This window comes from Anneissia japonica, unplaced genomic scaffold (assembly GCF_011630105.1).
Source record: "Anneissia japonica isolate Jap-2015-1 unplaced genomic scaffold, ASM1163010v1 scaffold287714_len2871179_cov188, whole genome shotgun sequence".
NCBI lineage: Eukaryota > Metazoa > Echinodermata > Crinoidea > Comatulida > Comatulidae > Anneissia > Anneissia japonica.
In genome coordinates this window covers 252,753-275,642 of record NW_022755542.1, presented here as the reverse complement: position 1 = coordinate 275,642, position 22,890 = coordinate 252,753, and the positions used below count along the sequence as shown (strand labels likewise).

The following is a 22,890-nucleotide window of genomic DNA, read 5'->3' as shown; positions in this document are numbered from 1 at the left end:
CAATCAACCAACCAACCAACCAACCAATCAATCAATCAATCAATCAATACAGTACTTAAAATTCATCCTCCCATACTTGCTGTAAATGGAAACATATTCGGGTCTCCATTATTGGTGTTGCGCGTAGTAAATAAGTGAATGCTCTCCTTTAGAACCGTGTACTTTATGCGAGTATAAACTCAAACTCCCGAGAGAACCGGTTTGATAATTTTAATAGGAATCGTTTTACAGTACAGCATATTGGATGCTCCATTGATGTCTAGATGAAAGTGCTCGGAAGTATCCGCCTCACAACTGCCAGGGTATTCTCAAGGAACCAACTAGCTTAAAGGACACATGTTTCCCCACAGATAACAATTTAAAACCATGTCTTACAGTACAAGTATTTTTTTTTAATTTCTCAATTTATTATTTCACCTTTTTGTCGAAAGTCGTATTCATAAATCCTTATTATAAATGATTATGAACAATAGTGATATAATAGAATGTATTATAAATCTTATAAATATGATTTATTGTTATTATTGTTTATTATTAGTTACAATTATTATTATTGTTATTGTTGTTTTGTGGTTATTATTATTGTTATTGTTATTACGTCATAGTCATTATTATATTATTACATTTTCTTTTCCATTGCATGAAATTTCATCTCTGATTTTAAATTTACTAATATTACGTTTGCTTGGTACATGCATATACTCGATATTTCATGCCAGATTATAGGAAGGCAAAGCTGTTGATATTATTTTGTAATTTAGAATCTCATAGTTGATTTTTATAAACGTCACACTGAGAAATACTGCCTGCTGGTTGATTGCAATGAAATATTATGAACACAATACGCAATCGTACTGCAAAGTTCACTTATGAAAGTTGCAGTCACGCAAAATGACGCCACAGAATCGGCAGACACTTAAAGGTACAGGCACGTACACTACAGCCGACACGATTCCACACGGAACGAGACAAGACGATGCACGCTCACAGATATTTTTTTTACAAAGTGGCTGCATCTACGCCGATCTTAAGCCTGTTTTCCACTAGGCGAATTTATTCGCGCAAATCGAAAGCGTCGGTCCACATGCGCATGCGCACTCGCATTTCTATCGGAGTTTTTATGCGAAACGAAAAAATGCGCAACCAACCAATAAATTCGCCTGGTGGAAAACCGGCTTTACGTCATGCTGTAGTGCATTAAGATAGGCAGAGTTATGTTTTAAGGTTAGGGTAAAGTCGACCAATCAGCGTGTTGGGATTTGCATAATTCGGCGTAGACATACCCAATACGATCTTTTTAAACGAAATCCACTCGGTCTGCCGTCGACATTCAGGAAACGGCGTCATGTCATAAGCTCTCATCACAGACAGCAAACGGTCGAAGGACCATTGCATATAGTTTGTGCCCGACTGAAAGCCTGTTTTCCACTACTGGGCGAATTTATTCGAAAGCTTCTCTTCCTGAGCTCTGATTGGTTGCGCATTTTTTCTGAAGCGACAAATTCCGATAGAAATGTAAAGGCGCATGCGCATGAACCGACACATTCGATTCGCGCGAATAGTGGAAAGCAGGCTAGGCGACTTCGTTAATTTAATTTTTGGACGTACGGCACATATGGCTGTATAATATTTATTATTAGAGCGTCAACAAAATTTAACATTTACATGTATGAAAAATGCAGGCACAGAAAAACAACATTTGTGGAAAATGTTGAACAATAAAAGTTTTGCAGTAGCATTAATACACCTTCTGTTTTACATACAGTCACAAAATTATTTGGCCACTTTCGATTGGAGGCAACAGATACAGTTATAAACCTCTTTGTATGTTTTGATAGCGCTATCCCTAAAACACTGCGTACAAATAAGACCGCCTCTTCATCATAAACATTTCAAACAATGAGCCAGAATCTTAAATATTTTAAATGTGCTAATATTATTGTTATAACAACATTCTTGCTTTTGAATTTGGATTCGTGTTTTCGCATGTTATTAACATGTTTTGTCTTGTTTTGTTCTTTTGTTCTGATTTCCAATAGGTGCTAGATCAACTACTACGACGGAAGAAGTCATCATTCTCATCACCGTATTTTTACTATGGATTCTAGTCATCGCCTTATTTTTTCGCCAATGGGGAGTTATTCGGGATCTTCAACCGCGTTCGTCTGGTGGAAAATATCGGTGCGCTAACACTGATATCAGTCGGGAAAGCAGTAGACGGAGCGCGAAAAGTCCACGCGAAAGTGTGCGTGACCGCGAGAGCATACGCGACCGTGACAGCATCCGGCAGGATAGTTTACGTGAACGAGAACCATTTTTAGACCGAGTTAGCTTGAAGGAGAAGCAGGATTTGATTGCTGAGATGAGTACAGAAAAGAAAACGATCGTCGACACTGAATTTTGTGTAGATGTCCATTATGACTGTGAACATCCAGATAGTGAAGAACGAGAGCTTGATAGTAATGTTTGACCAGTAAGCTTACGTTATATCTGGACCATTTTTAACTGTTATCAGTTATCGATGATGACGCATTTGAATGTCTGACTGTCAACAATAGTCACAATTATATGGCTATTTCCTTATGTTGACGAAATTGTGAATGGCTGGTTTGACGAAACAGCAAATAAAATGACACTTTGCTTGAGATTTTGGAAAGAGGAAATCAACATATTTGAGTTGACGAGCATTTGAAACAAACACAGGAAACGTGTTTCGATGTCGGTTGTGGCGTCAGCGCTAGTATGCACTGCACATGAATCGTATTCGTAAGTCTCCGTACCAAGGTAAAGGTTTGCCTACTGTTTCAGGTTGAAAGTGTTATACGACGGTGTTAAAAACATTTTCCGCCAGACATAAAGATCTCTGTCGAACGCGTCGTACTTTAGACGCTTGTTAAACTATTTGCATCAATTTTCTGACTGCAGAGCAACAGCAGTTTAAAACGATTTGACAAAATTGTTACCAAAATGCCTTCCATTTTATCTAGGCAGAAGAGGAAAGCCGGTTGATTGTACATCTAGTTTTGTAACAATCTTTATTTTCACTATACATATCCAGATTTCTGACAGAGTACGACTGCATGTTTGTTATATGATTATAAATTTGATTTTTAAGGAATTCATTGTGAATACAAATTTAAATTTGATATTAATAGCCACGACACCATACTAACTTAGTGTAATCTATTTACATTACTCCAAGGAAACTTACAGTTACTATTGCACAGCTGAACAGGAAACAAGCGTGATGACGTAATAACAATGTACATTTTTTAGGCGTCAATATGTCTTGTTCGTGTTTATAATTAAATTATCTGACTTGACTGCATCTCAACGGTTATTGCTTTACACATCCCGGAGCCAAAAAATAGATGAAACTTTAGATTGTTTTTGCAGACCTTAAACATTTTAAAACACATACGGTAATCAAACAGTGGAAGTTTCTTCCAGGTTAAAGGAGAATGAATATAGCCCTACCCAAGCTTGCCTTGGTAAAGAAATGTACCTTAAACACATGTAATCGACAAAAGTTTAAGAATTCTCGTAGATGATTAGATGTTTGGTACCATTTAGGTTGGGTTAAGGCGATACTTTCAAACATTGAATGGAGCTTGGTTGGTGGCTTTATGTATAATGTCTAATGTCTATGTGAATAGTTAAAACCAAAAATGTTATCCAAAAAACTGAAGAAAAGATGTGTAACATAATATCAAAGAAATTCAGTCACAATTGCCACAGATTAAGTCGTTAATCTAAAGTTATACTTACATATAATGCGTCTTATTTTGTTACCAAACAATGAAAATTGACTAAAAAAATGCAGATAATAGACAAAAATCGATAGTTTCGTTTCATCTTCAGCACAGGGAACAAGATGTGAAGTGCGCCACCAACATTGCAAGTGTGTTTTTTTCTACACATATTTTGCGTAATGATTGGCTTACTACCTTAGACAACCCTTGACCTTGCAGTAGGCTAAACTAAAGCTACCTGCAGAAAAAAAAATTAACCGCTTCCCTCACATGTGATTGTTGACTGAAGTCGCGGACGATTTGATCGGTAGTATATAGTAGGCGTACATGTTTTTGCTTGGTTCTTGATAATAAACAATGTTTTATATATATGATAATAATAATGTACTATGAAGACAAATAATAGGTTACGACCTATACTATGCTAATAATTGGCAGATGTTTTAGGCCTAGTCCTAGCCTAAGTACTATAAGACCCTGGCCTAGTAGTAATAAGTATGGCTAGGCCTCTAGCCTAGCAGCAGTTAGCCTACGGAACCCCAAGGCCTAATAAAATAAATATTGTTCAAACAAATCTTTTATGTAAAATTTAGTGTCTGTTATGGCCTTTGTCAAAGATTTCATCTAGATGTGTATAAGAGACAGCATTATGACTGTGAACATCCAGATAGTGAAGAACGAGAGCTTGATAGTAATGTTTGACCAGTAAGCTTACGTTATATCTGGACCATTTTTAACTGTTATCAGTTATCGATGATGACGCATTTGAATGTCTGACTGTCAACAATAGTCACAATTATATGGCTATTTCCTTATGTTGACGAAATTGTGAATGGGCGTATGACACGACACTTTTGTGGCAACACCTCACAAATACGAATGATAAGATATTATGGCATAACAATGCACTGCACACACTTTTATGACTGATGACACAAAGTGAGGCTGTACAAAAAGTGCATTGGTGAAGTAATGCTCATAGATAAGCTCTCGTAGCCTCAACTATGACTATCTTGAAGGTCAAGTCACTTAAAACTAACATTATTATACGGCTTAAAGTATTTTTTTATTGTCTTGACAGTACAGTATAAAGTTGGCTAATGTTGCAAACCGTCTGCAATATCCATCAATAAATAAAACCATAGAATTCCGATAAAACATAGACTCTAAGCCATGTGATTTGTTTATGTGAATTGACCTTCGACAAACATGCGCAGTTAAAAATTGGAAACGTCTTATTGTCGGACTGTACAATAGGCTCATTATTTGTTATATATTTAGTTATTAAGCATTTTGCTTTTTCTTAACTACTATTAAGCCGTCTTGTAGCTTGAAGCACGTGTGAGTTATAACTTTGCTATTCAATTTGATTCCGTTGAAAAGACTGGTGTCACATAAGATTTGGCTAGGCATTTTGGCCTCTGGGCCGAGTTCCCCGACTGGCTCTGGCAAGTCAAATTCACTATAAAATTTTATCTGCAGAAATTCACAGGGGAACAAAACTCTTTCGACCCCGGACCCTTTTTTTTCTGCTGAAATCTGGATATCTTCGTATCACCAAGTTACGCGTGTACGTAATCTAGCTACATGAGGCTAACTACACACGTATGGTGACAATTTACGATACGGGGAGCTGCTTTCAGACAGGAATAGAAGTTTTATTTTTAAAAGTGAGCTAATCAGAAATACCATGACATGAGATATGGTTTCGAAATAATAATATACACGTATTCTTATTCACTTTACGGTTCGACTTTGTGGATTCGTTAAATAATTGTAGGGGTTTTTTTGTTTTTGTTTTTGTTTTTGTTTTTTTTCATTTTATATCCATAGTTTGATCCTGCACCGATAGATATTTAATTGATTGAAAACAAAGAAAATTTACTACTTTGACAATCTATATACAGTACAGTATATATTTTTCTGTGTTAAGCTGGCTAATAAACTTGACGAATAAAATTCAGTATTTGAATTGCTAACTTTGTACTTTTGAGTCAGTTATTAACTCTTTATTAAAATCTGGAAAAGATGTTTTCGCCAGCTGACAAACACCTTAAGGATTCAATAGTAAAACTTATTTTAATTAACAAAAAACTTGATTATTTCAAGCTGTATGAGAAGTTTGAAGTACTTGATCTTTTATATCTGAGCAATTCAATGTTGTTTACAATTGTTTCAGATTCTACAGCGTTCATATTTCTTTCAAAGATTAGTTTATGATTTTTTTTAACTCTTATTTTTGGAGCCGTCGACAAATTCCCTTGCATTACAATGAAGTCAATCGATTTTGCATGGATACTTTATTGCTCATTTCCATTAACCCGTAACTTTATATTACTCCTAGTAGATGACCTTTAAACAATCCATAGACGGTATTCTCTTATAGCCAAACACAATGTAATTTCACATAATAAGACTGAACATTCGGCATCAATAAAGAGTATATTCGACAACATTTTCTATATTATATAGGCCTAATTACGCCGTGAGTTTATTAGGGTGCGGTACAAATTCATATTAACAGATAGATGACCAACAAAGTTCACAGTTTCTATATTTTCTAACAGAAACACAATTACAATTTTTGAAGCATTTATGTGTTTGTCATTTGACCGTTGATATCTCCATCATGGTTAAGTTTTAGGCTAATAGATGTAGTCGGCCAGAATTTGGGTCTCGGTTGGGGCGATTGTTTTGGTCTGAAATCTATATTCTTCACAATTTATATTATATGCGCCTTGAACACCATTGGTGGAGATGTGCGCTTTATAAATCTTTATTATTATCATTATTATTATTATTATTATTATTATTATTATTATTATTATTATTATTATTATTATTATTATTATTACCGGTATATAATAATTGTGTATGTATCATTATAGGGATACAGGTCAATGTACGTCTAGAAAGTTCATGGTTATAATTTATTCTCGTTTTGAATGTATTACGTTACAGGATTATTCTCTTTTTGCGTTGCGTTTCAGGTTTATTATCGGCCTACCTCGAAAGCTGAGTGTTAAAATAGACGGATGTTAAGTTGACGTACTGACTGCTCTGCTACGGGTAATTAGTCACGATGTACGTGCATTCTGTGCGTTGGAGGGTATAGGGGATCGTGTTAATACCCACTGACAGCTGGTTCTGAAGATGATGTTTCTCAGCTTGTGTTTTAATTAAAGATACTTGCATGCTATTTTCGTTCAATCTATTGATACTTCCTTTATAAAATGTAACAACTGAATGAATAGCAAGTGATTTTTATATTATTATCTACTATGAATTTTATTATTATTATCATTATTATTATTATTATTATTATTATTATTATTATTATCATCATCATCATCATCATCATTATCATCATCATTATTATTTTTTTTTTCCACAACTACATCCGACAGCCGATGGGCAATTACAGAATGCCTTAGATATAAATACATTTTAAAATACATATAAAACATAGACTTACACTTTATAATACATAAAAACGTAATTTCATTATCATATAAATTATGTATTTTGCCACTTTTTTGCACATTATTATTATTATTATTATTATTATTATTATTGTTATTAATATTATTATTATTATTATTATTATTATTATTATTATATCGCAACGCCTATATGTATCTATAGGCTGGTGTGAAATAATCCGAGCAAGCATGCACTTATTCCATTGGAATTGCTAAATCTCTGATTACACTGTCTAATGACCCGTTTAATTAAAAAGGCCAAGCAATTAGCATGATGACTAAAATACAATAGTGATTTGTTTTAGTTTGTTTATCGTTTGCTGTCTGCTATCTTCAACTCAATATCAGTAACAGAACCGATCGCAATGTTCGGACGGTAATTAACTTAGGAGGTCCGAAAGAATTCTACAATTCGAAAAAGTCGATAGTTGTTGATTTTTATATATATTCATTCATCCTTTTATGTTTTTTTTTTGCGAGTGATTAACTTTATCGTCGTTAATGATACGTATATTTTGTTGACCGTTATTATGGAGAAACACAAATGGGTAAAAAACGGAATTAGAATCTGCCCAACTGCCACTTATCTCGATCGAAGGTCGAGCCAAGCCCGACGACGCAACTCCGCTGAGCAATCGAGTCTTGAAACGCAATTGGGTAAGCTGCAAGCCAAAGAGGATGAAGTTGTACGGAATTTGAACAGGACTAGTTACAATTTACGCAATCTGCAAATGAACAATAATGCGTTTCGCGCGTCAGATCCTGCAATAAGCGAAAGAAATTCCCCCAAATTGAAACGCATTCCGACACCGATGCCAGAATGCATCAGTGGTAAACGGTACCATAAAGCGGATACAGACAGAGAGATATATACAGGTACTGAATTCATAAAGACTATACAACATACAGAATGGCGACGACACAGTGAAGGTGATCTTCAGAAATCTCTCCACAACTTTCAAGCGGGATTTATAGCTTCCAAGCGCGGTTCTTGCGTACTTCCGGCGATCGATCAAAAGAAACCCAGAGCAACCAGTGCAAAGACAACACCTCAGAGCTCACCAACAGAAATAGAGGAAACGAGAAGATTCAACCGATTGAGCCGCATCTTCCCCTGTCTCTCCAGATCAGAGAGCACTGTTGAGGTTGGAAAAAATAATGCACTATCCAGTAATGATTCCAGTTCAGAAGACGAGCTACTGAATAATTATGAAACAAAAGAGTATTCGAAGCCGCCACCAAACCCACAACCGACACCTACACCTTCTATACTCGTAAGTTGCGAGGGTGAAATAATTGAGGCTATCTCGGATGTGAACAGAGGTACCCCAAGTCCTATCTTAGTAAGACGAAATGGATGGTCGTCAACTACAGATTTGAGCGAAGACGTTGACGACACATCATTACCAACCAGTGAACGTGTCTATCCGCCGTATATTGGAGCTTCTGATAAAATACTGACAGAATGGCGGATACAGAAACCACTGCGGGAGGCACGGAAGCGTGTTAACTCGCTGACGCCGGCAAGTTTCGCAGAATTATCTCAAAGACGTAGAAAATCTGATGGGGATGGTGATATTCACAAGGGTAGAAAAATGCTACTGAATTCAATGTTTGACGGTGAACGACGAAGGAGTGAAAACATTCAGTTGCAATCAAAAATAGACGAGTTTCTAAAAAAGTCTTGTGCAATTTCTGACTGAACAGTTATCTTCCTCTACAATTGCGTAATATCTTAGATACAACCAACATTATGGGAAATAATTGAAACGTTTTATCTAATAGGCAATTAGTTATTATACTTCACGGGCACATTAGGTCTACACTTCGTTGACGGAACACGATTCCATGTGATTGCAGACTTATTCTCACTGTAAGCCGTTTGGAATAAGATTGTGTTATAATTGTAAGTACTGTACAATAATAAGAGAATATTAATGTACATAAATAATTAGTTTCATTATTGCATGGTTTGAAACCCGCACTCATAGGCCTTTGTAAATAAAACAGTATCAATATTTAAAATGTGTTTTTTTTTAAATTTCCAATTGTTTACAATATTCGTCGTACTTAACATTCAATTTATACAGTGACATCAAGGTGTAAAATTATTCAATATTTTTTTAAAAATAAGAATGATAAATGTTAAGTCAACCTATTAAACGACAATATATTTTGACTATACTAGTAATTTAATAGATTTTTGTATTTTATTCTATTTTACATACAGAGCATGAAAATAGAAAATATCCAAAACATTAAAATCTATTTTACTTTCTTAACTGTATGAGAGAGTATAAAACCATGGAGGTATAAAATTAAAATGCGGGAGAATGTGTAGTAGGCATGTGTGATCTGTACGCCTGATTGCGAGCTTTTTTCGGTTTTACGCAGATCTGTGCATGTGATTTAAAAACCGCGAAGAGGTCCAACTCTCGGTGTTTCGTTGGAACAATATACACTACCATAGATTAGAGGGCATCCTTCAAAAAACGTAAAAGGCGTTCGTAATTAGGGCGCCCCTTATTTCCTGGTAATAATTTTTTAACGTTTCATTGCGTGCATACAAAATCTGGGCAGTCGGACCTATCGCAATTCTATACTCTTCGACTTTATTCATTATCAAGTTTTATGTGACACAACCCGTGGCATTATTAAGACTATCACAAATACTTTGTCATAAAAAGATGGTGTCGAAAGAACAGTCTTTTTCTTGAGAGACTCGGTTCGTGTTTGCAATCACATTGAATAATGATTACAAAATTATGATGTTAGTACCCTAGGCCGTGTATTGAAAATGACCACTCTAGAGTATCAGTGAAACTTAACAGAGAGGCCTAACCAACCAAACAGGTCCAGAAAAAAAACTCGCATGTCCCGCAATCACACACGTGTACGTACGTGTACGCTGTCATTTTGTGGAAGGAAATTGAGTAACTATATCAAAGAAGGGTTTACCGGACGGCCCGATATCGGATAGGTCAACGGATAATTACCTTTTATACAACAACAACTGCCTTCTTACAACAATCCAATTCTATGCTACAAACCGGTTACATAGCTTAAAACAAGAAGACACTTTGGTGAACGGACCGTTTTAGTTAAAATTATTCTACATCCGCAATATATAACTTGACTATAGCAATGAGGTAATCTGCTTTGTTAAACTAGGGATAAAATTACTACTGTTCACTTATTTGTAGGCGTTGTCTATGAAATATTAATTGTTTTTCATTATGCAATGCTACCAAGATACAGGTATCAGGATGTTTAAATACTACAAAACTGAAGAAAACTACATTGTATGTTATATTCCACAGAGTAAATGAAAAAGAATGACATATTACCTCAAACTCGAAGTTTGTATTATCAATAATTTGTAGTCTACAAATGAATTATTTATACTAACACCACAGAGGCAAACAGAATAATATAATACATATAACTTTACAAATATAGTATATAAAAAATTAAATCACATTCTCTAAGGTGAATCGTATATTTATGAGAGACCCTACAAATATAACCAACAAACAATACAACATATCCAACATGGTTGGATTTAGTGTGCATAACATTTCTGGTGCCATAAATAAGAAACCTCATAAGACACATTAATTCATACTAGGCCGACTATCAGAGTATGCATTCAATGCCAACTCACCTTCTAATTATACACTGTAGTTATATAATATGATTTATACTAAGTTAATGACAGAATGCTCCACCACACATAAACAATGAAGAACTATGCATACAGCACTAACGACCTCCACATACAGGTTAAGAAATTAGACCTACAGTTTTCCCAATTCAAACTATATTTCTGAGACAAAAATAACGACTTTCGAAATTCAGAACTTAACTCGTACTGTATTGTTGTCATGTATTGTCTATTTTATTACTATCATATTTATGATCTTACAAAATATATGGCTAAAACAATATATTTTTTTGAATATTCTATTTTGAACACTAAAACGGGTTAATGTTTACATAAATTAAAACCAGGGGTTTTTATCATCGTCATTGACATATCATAATGCACAGCGCGATATGTATAACCTGAACGAGCGTTTAAATATTGTAAAACATGGAACGCACTGTAAACATAATACAACGTCACGCGTACCGATATTTTTTAAGTATTCGTCGCACCATTACTGCTATAATACAGTTTAATACACTAATAAATTAAATTCCCGTTTATTGCTTTTGTTTAAATACACGTTCGCCAATCGTTTGCCTAAGTTGACCTCGAAAGTGGCCGGCAGTGGGGTTTTCGGTTTGAGGGCGCTATAATAATGTTTATAATACAAAGCCTGTATAATACAAGTTGAACTGTAGTGCAAATCAGGGGATTTTTTAAATGATTAGTGAATACAATAATAATGTATTATTTCATTTTCTTTAAAAAATTAATAATAGTTGCACTGACAGAGAACAGTATAAAATTTAAGGCATAATGTTTAGGCTTCATGGTATCCACTACACTACCAGACGTTTATTTGGAATGGATTCTTACTTTACTATTTTTAATACACTGATTTAGAGTAATATCTAATTATAGAATGCATTGGTAGACAAGGATATAAACAAGAATACGGTACAGGCCTAATAACTAAATTGAAAATTTCATACTACACAAAAACAAAAACAAAAACAAAAACAAACAAACAAAAAAAAAACAGAAATACAGTTACACCTATTATGAGATGGCATCGTAGTTTCAGTTGGTTAAAATGAAGCTCCATGTTGAAACTTTTGTGCGCTTAACAAGGAGGTTATTCGACTCCCAATTTACCACATACAAACAATACATAATCATCGAACACACCCACTACCCAAATCCCCACATACACAATCCGGCCAATCTCAATGTGTGGATGTAGGCCTAATTTACTATAGGGCATCAGTTTTTTTTCATGGGACGTTCAGTGTTAACCCTTTGATCTCTTGTACTTTAGGCCCTTTGTAAGTGATGTCTATCAGAAAAAAGAGAAATTGATCATTTCATCACCAACCTTGCGGCGGAGACAAGCTCACGTATCTATCTTTTTGCAACTACATTTACGTTAACACTAGACCTACACGTTGAAGATGCTTAACAGTTAAATGCAATTATCGCTCACCCACTAAAGTGGCAAATAAGCCTAAAATCATTTAACAAATAATCATTACATGTTTCAAATAATTAACTAAATGTATATGATGAACCCTAACGGTGACAAAAATCAATTTCGATAGCAAGTATTAAATACTACTGATGTATTAACAGTAGATTTACAATAACTTTCCAATCACTATTTTAAATGTTCATCTTCTTACAATTTAAAATTCAATTATACCAAATCACTGCTCAATGAATGTATCGCTATCTAACCTGAAATAAACTCACTTTCAAACGTGATCTTATATTTCATACATTGACAAACTCCGAACGCAAAGTATTAATATTTTTAAAGAATCGTTTCGATAGTAAATGCTAATGGTACTATAGGGAACCGCTAGAATATCAGGTTGAGTGATTAAAGCGAATTTTTTTTTCAGCGGATCAAATCACAAGTACAATTACATTACTTTGTTTTCTGTACATTTCCTGATATATTTTGCCCGTAATATAAAATACTTAATATCTATATTTTGTACATACTTGCGACATTAAATTCAAATTTCGTTTTCGTAAATTATGAGCATACGCAATATTAACTTGTTATGAGCATGACTACTAAAAGTTTTCTTCAATTAAAGGTATCTGGTCTCACGAGCCAGAGTCTATTTATGTGCACAAGTACGCAATAATGAGGCTGTGTACGTGACGCTTTAAATGAAATGTATTAAGGTAGCTTTATCAGAGTTGGCTCTCAGTTTCTTTGCGCATACTGCTTGTACGTGCTCTCGGTCGATATGTGACCGTAGGCCAAGAGGTGTCTTCTTGTATTTCTTTCTGTACCGTGGCGTGAGCGCTGGTCTCAGATCCATCAGAACCACTACAAGCAAACAATCGCTTGGTCACCTTGCTTCCTTTCACATAAACCTATGTCAACAGAAGATGTGTTATGGTTACTGTACTGTCTATTTCAAAATTCATGAATACATTTCTGATTGAACATTGTTGTCATTATTCTTTAGGTCTATATTATAGAGCATCACAATATTCCATTGTTAATAGACTTTTTTGAGTGTCACTCAAATTAAACAACTGATCACTCCCAACAAGGCTAGAAATCACACAAAAAAATACAAAAAAAAAAAAAACGACTCGTGTTGTCCCACAATCACACATGCTTAAGTACGTTTTTACGCTGTCGTTTGGAACCTTGGAAACAATATCCAAGAGGTGCGGTTGCAGGATGACCATTGCCTATGCCATTATAATTTGTTTAGCTGGGTTTCCATACAATCGCTACACTGTCGTTACAGTGTTTTCAGACGCTATCTGGAAGGCTCCCCGATTCGACCGACCGAAAGCTGTCGGCGATATTATTTAGCGTTTGTATGGAAACCGAATCTTTTTTGTCAATGCACATGCATTTTATAGTGCTCATCAGTTACACACTACGCTGTTATATAGTTTCTGGACTTACCTCCAGCAAAGTAGCAAGAAGAAAGTAGACGATAACGATCCCGAGAATGACGAATTGAAAATACAGATGATCTTTGGATGACGTATACTATGGAACTCAAATGCAAATAAAGTAATATGGAACGCCAATGTGCCAAAATCGATTTATTTTTAAGCTTTTTCACTGATTAACACAAAGTTTAGGGATAGGAACAGAGTCTATCCCGATAGCAACGCCAGGTACGTTAAACAATCAAAAACTTTAAATTGCTGCACTATGTACTGAAATTTCCCACAGAAACTCTCGGTGGAGTTTTTGTACGTATCATTAATATTTATTACCCATTTCCCATCAGTGGGTTTATGCTTTTTTTTTCTTTGTCTATCCATGTGACCATTTTATTATATTTAAGTTCAATGCTTTTACAACATGATTGAACATGAACATGAGCTCAGCCCAATTTGCCATGTGCAACTGTGGGACTTGGATTCAAATTAATGTGGGAGTGTCCTACAAATTGTATACAGTATTCAAATAAACGATTATCGTACTTACATCAAAGAATTCCCTGATTTTATCTGCCCATTCACCACCCGGTAAAAACAGAAGGAACGTGGTGCACAGAGTCATAAATATTAGACTGACGGTGAAGAGTACTGCAAACAAAGATAATACCGGTACTTAAAACTTAACATTACTGGGAAATGGAAGCAGTGCCGGATTAAGCATCGTCTGGCCTCAAGGCACATTTTGGAAATGGCCCAAAAACTCTAACAGTAGAATGTCTCCGAGTTTTCTGGCCTAATAATACCGGAAAATAGAGTGTAAATAATATTGCAGTCCAACTTTTGATGGCCCATCATTTTCGCCTGGCCCACAAGGCTTGTGCCTTATTTGCCTAATGGTTAATCCGGCACTATGGAAGGGGTCAGCTGAGATGTATGCTAGGCCCAATTGCACAGATTTTCGAATACGATATGAAACGTCTGTACATGATTATTTGAAACGCCGAAACCCATTATATACAAAAGGAACTAGACCCGGTACGTTATATTTTGATTTTATCGGCTATACAACTAGTTTTATTTTATGATAATTTTCAATGCAGTGCATAGTTTAAACGGGTTTTTTTAGTTTATAGTTCGTATTTCGAAGAACTGATTGTTTGAATTATTTAAGGCATTTTGCTCTCCCTAATTGATGATTCCCTCTTCCACCCACCATCTCTTCTTTCAAGAAAGTTATTCTGCCTTTTTACTAAAAATATATACCAGCTGCTATTACATTGGGCCTCTGCAGGTTGCAACGCATGTCAACATCTGCTTCTAATATTCTTATAATTTTCCTGATAAAATGCATTAAAGTATAAAAAATAAAAACAGGTCCGAAGCAAAGTTAATGACTCTGTCTATATTGAGTTTCTCGATCATAGTATCCACTAGAGAACAATAAATAAAACTCCACACAATTTTCATCACTTTATAATTCCATTTATGTATTTACCATGTCCTGTTATCTCAGTAATAGCAATTTTATTTTGAGTATATGCGTTTGTGGTCGCACAGGGGTACTTTCACTATGTCAGGTTGTTCAGCTGCCTTTAAACCGAATAGCTAAGCCAATGTAATTAGATGTGTTGGACGTGCAAAAATATCAAATCATAATATACCGTCTGCAGGATCAGACTAAGTGTGGTAACTTGATACATAGCTCATATATCAACCATTTTTTATATTTATATATCTTACGAGTGATTCAAAGCTGATTATTTTTGCGATTCTTGTAAAGAAATACAGACTTTAGCTCTATTCACACCATCAAACTTTCAGTGACAAAACGGTGTCTGTGGGTGTGATGTCATCGGATGCCTATATTTATAATAGTCAAATTACAGATACTTGCCAAAGAAACGTGATAATGCAGAGACAGCATAAGACAAGTGAATTTATTAAAAACACCTCTAAAATCAATTTGATAAAACAGTGATATAACGTAAAGCACATAATTATACCTACGTTAACAAAATGAATAAAAAGTTAGATATAATAAATGATATATATATATTAATTTAAAATAAATACATTTACAAGAATTCGTACCAAAATATAATATAAATACAACAAAGATCTATATAATAATTTTAAAACATTGATTAACGTTTTATTAAATTTAAAATTAATTTTATTACGATTAAAAATTACAAAAATACGAAAACTAAAATAATATTATGTAATTTTAAAACATCAGTAGAAATATTTAAAAAAAAGTCTTTCAATGAAAAATAAAAAATAATTATTTAAAGCATCTCTTTTTGTTTAAATTTTCGCCCTATTACTTCCTACTGGTCTTTCTCAGATGGTCGATTTATCGAGCTATGGTTCTCAGTTTTCTGGCCTAACCTTACAGTCAGACTCCGGAGGAAAAAAATGATATGTTGTAGAACTGATTTTTCTAAGACAGAAAAAAGTTGTTTGACGAAAAACTGAAGAACGGTGAATGAAATACAGATTTTAGGACATTAAAAAGAACTGGGGGAAAAAGTGTAAAAAAGGGTGGTTACACCCCTTTTCCCCAGTTTTTAAATATTCAAAAATCTGTATCTTATTCACCGTACAATTTTTCTCCTCCGGAGCCTGACTTAAAGCAGTACTTACCATTAGTGTATATTGGTGCCCGGAATGGAGGGCCTTTGGAAAACAAGAACGCAGCAATAATATATTGGAACGCCGATACAAGGAACACGGTTGTGCTTTCGTAACCTTTGGTGTTCGCCGTCTTATTCTTGTCCACAACTAAGGGTACGAACCTATAAAATCACTTATGTTGAATATAAATCTAATATAGCTTATTACTGATTAATGAGAATTATCACCATGACAGTCAACTACGGTACTATCTATAACTACTACTGATTAGAATCATCTTCATCCTCGTCATCATTATCATCGTCGTCACAATCATCATAATTATTATCATCATCATCATTGTCAGTTATCATCACCATTATAGATCATTATCATCATCATCATCATCATCATTATCTTCATCATCATCATTATTATTGTTATTATTAATACTGTATTGGAAAAGGTACGGTAAATTATCTTCTTGATTATTATGAGGATTATGATGATTATAATAGTTAGATAAGAGAATTTTTCTTTTGTTAGAAACAATGTTCTCTCACAAGTTTTGGACAATTGTTCCTAATACAAAACTAATGTCTCCTATCTACTTACTGGAAACAGATGAATTGTTTGGAAGATTAAAATTTATGTAGATACGGACGAATGTACTTGAATGTTTAACAGAAACAATATAGTAATGATATAGAGTTCACCCTACCAGGGCTGTGCTTTAACGATCAGAAAGCTGCCGACTTGGAACATTAGCTGTAGAATCACGTGACCGATCAAAGAAAACAGCATAGCGGGCTCCATTAGACCACTCTGAGGTCGCTTAGAAACTATCTTTGGAAAAGCTTCATTTCGGGCAACTTTGAAACAAAAAAAAAAGATATAATAGCAAACAACGCTTTAATTAGGCTGAGTGTTACCGTACCGCAATATGGCTTAGAGTTTACCTCTTTACGTGTCATGTTTTCACATAGCCCTATGCAGTAATAAAAAAAATATCTCTTGAAGATCCTGTCTTGTCGTTTAAAATGTTTGAGAAGAGTACGTATTACATAGATCTTATTTTTATGTGTGGGCTTAGATTGTTAGTGTTGTATCCACTTATAGATTTTCCAAATCAACCCCCTCAAGCGTTTTCGAATTCTCAACTCGAAAAGCTTTAATGGATCATGCTATGGCGTCCGCATACTGTATGCATGAGGACCATGTTCGAGCCCTGGTTACACTCACAGAGATTCCTCTTCTTTGCCATATTATGTATAGGCCTATATAACATTGTATAGCCTATATAGATACTAATAATGGATATAGTTATATGTAATAATAAATTGTATATGATAACAGGATAGAATTTGAGTTATCAGAATTATTCTGGAAGTTGGTCAGACTCAATTTGAAAAGAATACTGTGGCTTGGAAGTCCCCATGTTAAATACTTGTGTATGAATTAACAATAACAGAGTAACGACATACAACGTAGGAGGATTTTAAAGTATCGTAACTCATCCTCGAGGGACGCTTTCCTGAAATATCATCATGCTATTTCAACTTTAAAGAGGCTTAATACTGTTGGTATGTGGGAGTTATTTCGCATAAATCAAAACATTATTAAAGAATCATGTATGTAGTTCAAGCGTATCACCAATACCAGAACATATCTTTACTGAACTATGAAGAATTAACATATCTCCAAATTATTGTAATAATAATAAATGTTATGTGTATGTGTTCATGCTAAAATTAATGAGCGATTATTTTTACGTGACTCTCTCACACCGTAGTTACGTAAATGCATGGTCCTCTTTTGTCACACTTTGTGTTTCTATTATGTTAATCATCTTATTTATATGCTAATTACTTAATGCTTGGTTTGTGTTGTACGGTACTGGAATAAAGGCAGTTGAATGAATGAACCCAATGTGGAATATCGTGTTTCTTACATGGTGTCAGAAGTGGGATTCGAACCCACGCCTCCATTAGTATGGTATGGTCAATTCTTACCAAGAACACGTAAATGATCTTGGCTTTAATATTGTACATGCACCAAGCAAGCACAAAATCAGCGCAGACGATATTGTAGTGTGCGCTCTCATATAAGTGATCACCATTACCTTTTAGTTTCAATGACTTAGATCGCAGAACCGATTAAAATTACTCACTCAAAAGGGCAACTATGGAAGTGATAGCTACATCCCAGTACATAAACATCCAGTCACTTGGAAACGAATCAATCTGGGGAAAAAATGCATTTTTGACATAACAATCGCAGCCGAATAAATATTGTAGACACGATACTGACCTGTATTAACTTATGAGTAAAATAATTGCAAATACAGTAATGTAAAGTATTTACCGAGTTCAATATCAATACTGTCGTATACTGGATCATACTGTAGAGAGCCATGTATTTAAGTTTACTGCGAAATATAAACGAATGGATAATAATAATAACAGTGCTCAGAATAGGAGAAAGATGTTATTATCGTATCCAACATAGCCCTTCAACGAAAATTTTGTTTTTTTCATTCGTTTTGGTAGAGCGCCTCCAACGGCTCATTTTTTTGCACGAAGAGAAATTTTACTCAAAATAGGCCTATATATTGTTTACTTTGAATTTTTTACAAAACCAATGATTGTGCTTAGACCTACAATAAACGTGTTTAATCAATATTAAAGTAAAGTTATTATCCAATTATTAAATATAAAGTAAACTTATTATCTAATTATTAAACATTTATATATATTTTGAAATATACTTTAATATGAGGATGACTAAAATTATAAAAATTAGTAAATATCACACTTATTTAAGATTTTTAACGTACTTGATAAGCGTAGGTACGCAGCTGATATTCGGTGTCTTTGATGTGAATGGTGATGCTACCGATGCTTCGGCTTCAGATAACGATATTCCAGCATGTGCCATTTTGAGGGCGCCACAATCGTTAGCTCCATCACCACACATGCCAACTATGTAACTGTAAACAAGGAATATTGGTTAGACATTTACCTATTATATCCTTTTCACCTACTGTAAGTTATAGGCAGCCACTTGGCACATTGCAAACGGTTTATTGTTATTTGGTGTTTAAAATTGTTTTCAGTCTTATTCCACTCTGTCTGAAATATCATTCAATTTTTAATGTATGTATTATAATTTTAAAGGCAGAGAAATTGAATAAAGAAAGAAAAATATAAAAAACAGTACCTTTGGAGACAGATCAATAGAAAGGTTTCGTTTATTTACATATCTGCAGAATAACTCTATTTAATAGCATAGGTTTTATTTTATTCAGACATCCATCAGTATAGTAACGATTTGTGTGTCTGTATTTACAAGAAATATCGTTTCTGGTTGTGCTTTTAACATCGTCAACAAGTATACAAGAAAAAAAATCCACACATATTACATACATAATTATCCTAACCACAAACCATTATTATCATTGTGATCATTAACATATGATGATGATTATCATCATTTTTATAAAAATAAAAAATCATTATTATTATAATTACTAATACAATTATTATTCATCCAAGGTAGTAGTGGTAGTGGTGAAGGCAGTATTAGTAGTAGTAGTACTAGTAGTAGTCGTAGTCGCAGTAGCAGTAGTAGTAGAACTTACTCAAGTTTTTGAAGTGCTTCAACCAACTGCGTCTTTTGGTCTGGACTCATGCGTGCAAACACAGTTCCCTTTAACGCAACCTACAAGAAACAGGTAAGAAGAACATCATTATTTATATTTGTTGTCGTAAAAATGAATTAGTATGGAAAACACAGTGAAAGGCAATTATGTGTTCACTACACTGACTAGGTCGGAATTGGTGATGAGGTTTGCACTGTGGGTACACAGAGTGTACAAAAATAACAATCTGAGTGTGTTGACTGTATTGCCACAGTGTGCCCAAGGTGTGAACACAGTGTGGAATAATGTCCACACTGTGTACATTGAGTTCACACTGTCAACTGTAGTCCACACACTGTTACACTATTACTATGTGAGTAATTTTATTCTTTAATATTATTCTTTCTAACTGTACTGTAAATTGTAAATCGTCTTATCAAGACGATTGAAGCAACACAATCGAAACGTCGAGACGTTCTCAACCAACACCAGTTCTTTTCAAAACTATTCACGTGGTGTACCGCAAGCATTGCATATATAATTTAATAAAGTTACGATAAAAAAAAAGATAACAGTATTCCATTATTATTTATATGATTCTTGGAGGAATGGATCATCAATTTGCAATTCCTCTTGCCATACGGTATCTGCAGATAAGTGGATGTGCAAAAATACTGACGCACGCATTACGAATACACAAATATAGCGAAAATTAAATATAGCATTACACATTACTAGTTATTATCAAAATAGAAAGAGATTATTTACTTCCACCTTATTTCTGGACTAATCCAAACCGTTTTAAGCCTGTACTTTTATTTAGACACAGAGAGTTCAGCTTAAAATATCGAACTTCATTTATGTTGCCTTACGTATCAGAAGAAACCTCCCCTCCCCCAATGTTTAACCAGAATTATATCATTGGGCTGGTGGACTTTAGAGAGTATTGAATACTTTTCAATCTGAACGAATTAATGAATAATAATCATTAAAAATTAAAATGAGTAGCTTTACTTTAGGTATTATCTCCGGAAAGAATTCGTGTATGGCGGCAAAAGATTTTCCGTCAACTATAAAATGGTATGAGTCCGGAATTGAAGGTTTGCCATCACAAATGTTAATGGCGATACTTTCATTCGACTGGAAAGAATAGAAAAAAAAAGAATTAATGAAGATTTAAAAGCACCAACAACATCTAAAACTATCAAGTACAACGACACTAACAATTAATATTACCATAATAATATCAATAATGATAAAGATAACAATGATTATGATTTTGATGATAAAAATGATAATAATTAAAACTGGTATCATAAAACTAATAATAATATTATAATATAATATTTATATAAATAAAAATAATAATATTTATAAAGATGATAAAAATAGTATTGATAATATGATAATAATAATGTATGGGCGATTTTATTATTATGCTCGATGAGTAAGCTTTTTATTTTTTTTATTTGTGAAATTGATATTGTTTACTGGCCTTTTTAGTAGCCGAACAAATAATCACCTCTTCCTTATATCAATATGTAATACTCTGCGAAAACTTATGATGATTCATGTATTAGTTTTGGGTAATTCTGCCAACAGCCAGAGACAGACAGACAGACAGACATCGGTAAATACATGTCCTTGGCGGAGGTAACCATAATTTTGATGACAGCATTTTTTGTGTGATAGGCCTATGCATATGAATCTGAATCTGAAAATAATTATGATCCTAGGTCACTACGGAAATCGGACGAATTCTCTCCTGAGATAGTTTTACTATTGGTAGGCCTAGTATGTGGTCATTGGTCAAGGTAATTTCTAAATCCATAATTAAAGATACGTATAAAGAGAGAAGGCATATATAATATATTTGTATTTATTGTCGCCTACCACAATACGACTATTTCCTTCAGTAGAGGAGCTATGAGCAGGACTGCATTTGGTTGTATCATGGACTGGATAGTAAGCAATCTTGGCTTGTCCTTCTGACGTTGGTGGCGTAGCTTCAATTTCTATTACCATCTCGTTTTTGCCTATCATTCCACATTTCTTCGCAACACTCAGTGCAGTTAACTTGTTGTCACCTTTAGGAAGAGTAATGAATTGTGTAATACAAGCACACCATTAATCGTGCATTGAAACGAGACAGGATCTTCAAAGAAATACTTTTATGTACATTAGGTACAATGAACGTAAAACTTCACAAGACAATTGCGCCAAAATGATAACCAGAAGCAGTGGCGGATCCAGGAATTTGCAATAGAGGGGGCCCAGAGAGGGACTTCCACAGATGGAGGGTCTATACTACCTCAGCCCCACCAAGGTTGGGACTGAGGGAAGAAAATTTATGGTTATGCCAATTCCAGAGGCCGGAAATGGCACTCTTAGGATCAAAGTGTGAGTAGAATTTTCATTTTTCTCAATTTTTTTAATTTTGAAAAATTTAGGAAAGGGGGGGGGGGGCGACTACCCCAACCCTTTGAATCCACCACTGAGAAAATGAAATATTGCCCTCTACATTGAGAAACTTACCAGTAACCATAATGGTTCTGATGTTGGCGTCCTTTAATTCTTGTATGACTGGAGTAGTTTCTGCCTTCAGTGTATTCTGCATTATAAGTAATCCAAGAAAACGCAGTTGGCATTCCACTTTATCCCTGGTGAATTTACATTAGAAGGGAAAAAACGTTTTGCTACTATACCTTGCTGAATAATTGGATACGATAGTTTTTGAAGTAGTATATAGGCCTACATCTGTCTCTTATACACATCTAGATGTGTATAAGAGACAGATTATTATTAGTTTTATGATAATAATTAAAA

At 34.3% G+C, this 22,890-nt stretch overlaps 2 protein-coding genes across 3 annotated transcripts in view; one reads left to right on the top strand and one right to left on the bottom strand.

Annotated features, from left to right (window-relative positions):
* The window catches only part of LOC117123603, a 31,908-nt gene extending 27,323 nt beyond the window's left edge, over window positions 1–4,585 (top strand). Inside the window, exons 3-4 of one of the 2 annotated variants that reach the window (XM_033269597.1) lie at window positions 2,040–2,429; window positions 4,414–4,585. In XM_033269597.1, coding sequence (XP_033125488.1) covers window positions 2,040–2,429; window positions 4,414–4,454 — 431 coding nt within the window. In that variant the 3' untranslated portion in view covers window positions 4,455–4,585. Of the gene's footprint in view, window positions 1–2,039; window positions 4,368–4,413 lie in introns of those variants that run through there. The other variant, XM_033269596.1, reaches the window with a different exon arrangement.
* A 5,244-nt stretch (window positions 4,586–9,829) lies between these two features.
* Window positions 9,830–22,890, bottom strand: part of LOC117123635 (probable cation-transporting ATPase 13A3) — a 43,426-nt gene continuing 30,365 nt past the window's right edge. Inside the window, exons 19-31 of the mRNA XM_033269636.1 lie at window positions 22,600–22,724; window positions 21,958–22,151; window positions 21,079–21,204; window positions 20,065–20,144; window positions 19,261–19,413; window positions 18,789–18,852; window positions 18,595–18,667; window positions 17,146–17,296; window positions 16,455–16,606; window positions 14,315–14,456; window positions 14,142–14,181; window positions 13,822–13,908; window positions 9,830–13,271 (exon numbers count right to left, since the gene is read on the bottom strand). Of these exons, the coding sequence (XP_033125527.1) occupies window positions 13,086–13,271; window positions 13,822–13,908; window positions 14,142–14,181; window positions 14,315–14,456; window positions 16,455–16,606; window positions 17,146–17,296; window positions 18,595–18,667; window positions 18,789–18,852; window positions 19,261–19,413; window positions 20,065–20,144; window positions 21,079–21,204; window positions 21,958–22,151; window positions 22,600–22,724 (1,573 nt within the window). The 3' untranslated portion in view covers window positions 9,830–13,085. The remainder of the gene's footprint in view (window positions 13,272–13,821; window positions 13,909–14,141; window positions 14,182–14,314; window positions 14,457–16,454; window positions 16,607–17,145; window positions 17,297–18,594; window positions 18,668–18,788; window positions 18,853–19,260; window positions 19,414–20,064; window positions 20,145–21,078; window positions 21,205–21,957; window positions 22,152–22,599; window positions 22,725–22,890) is intronic.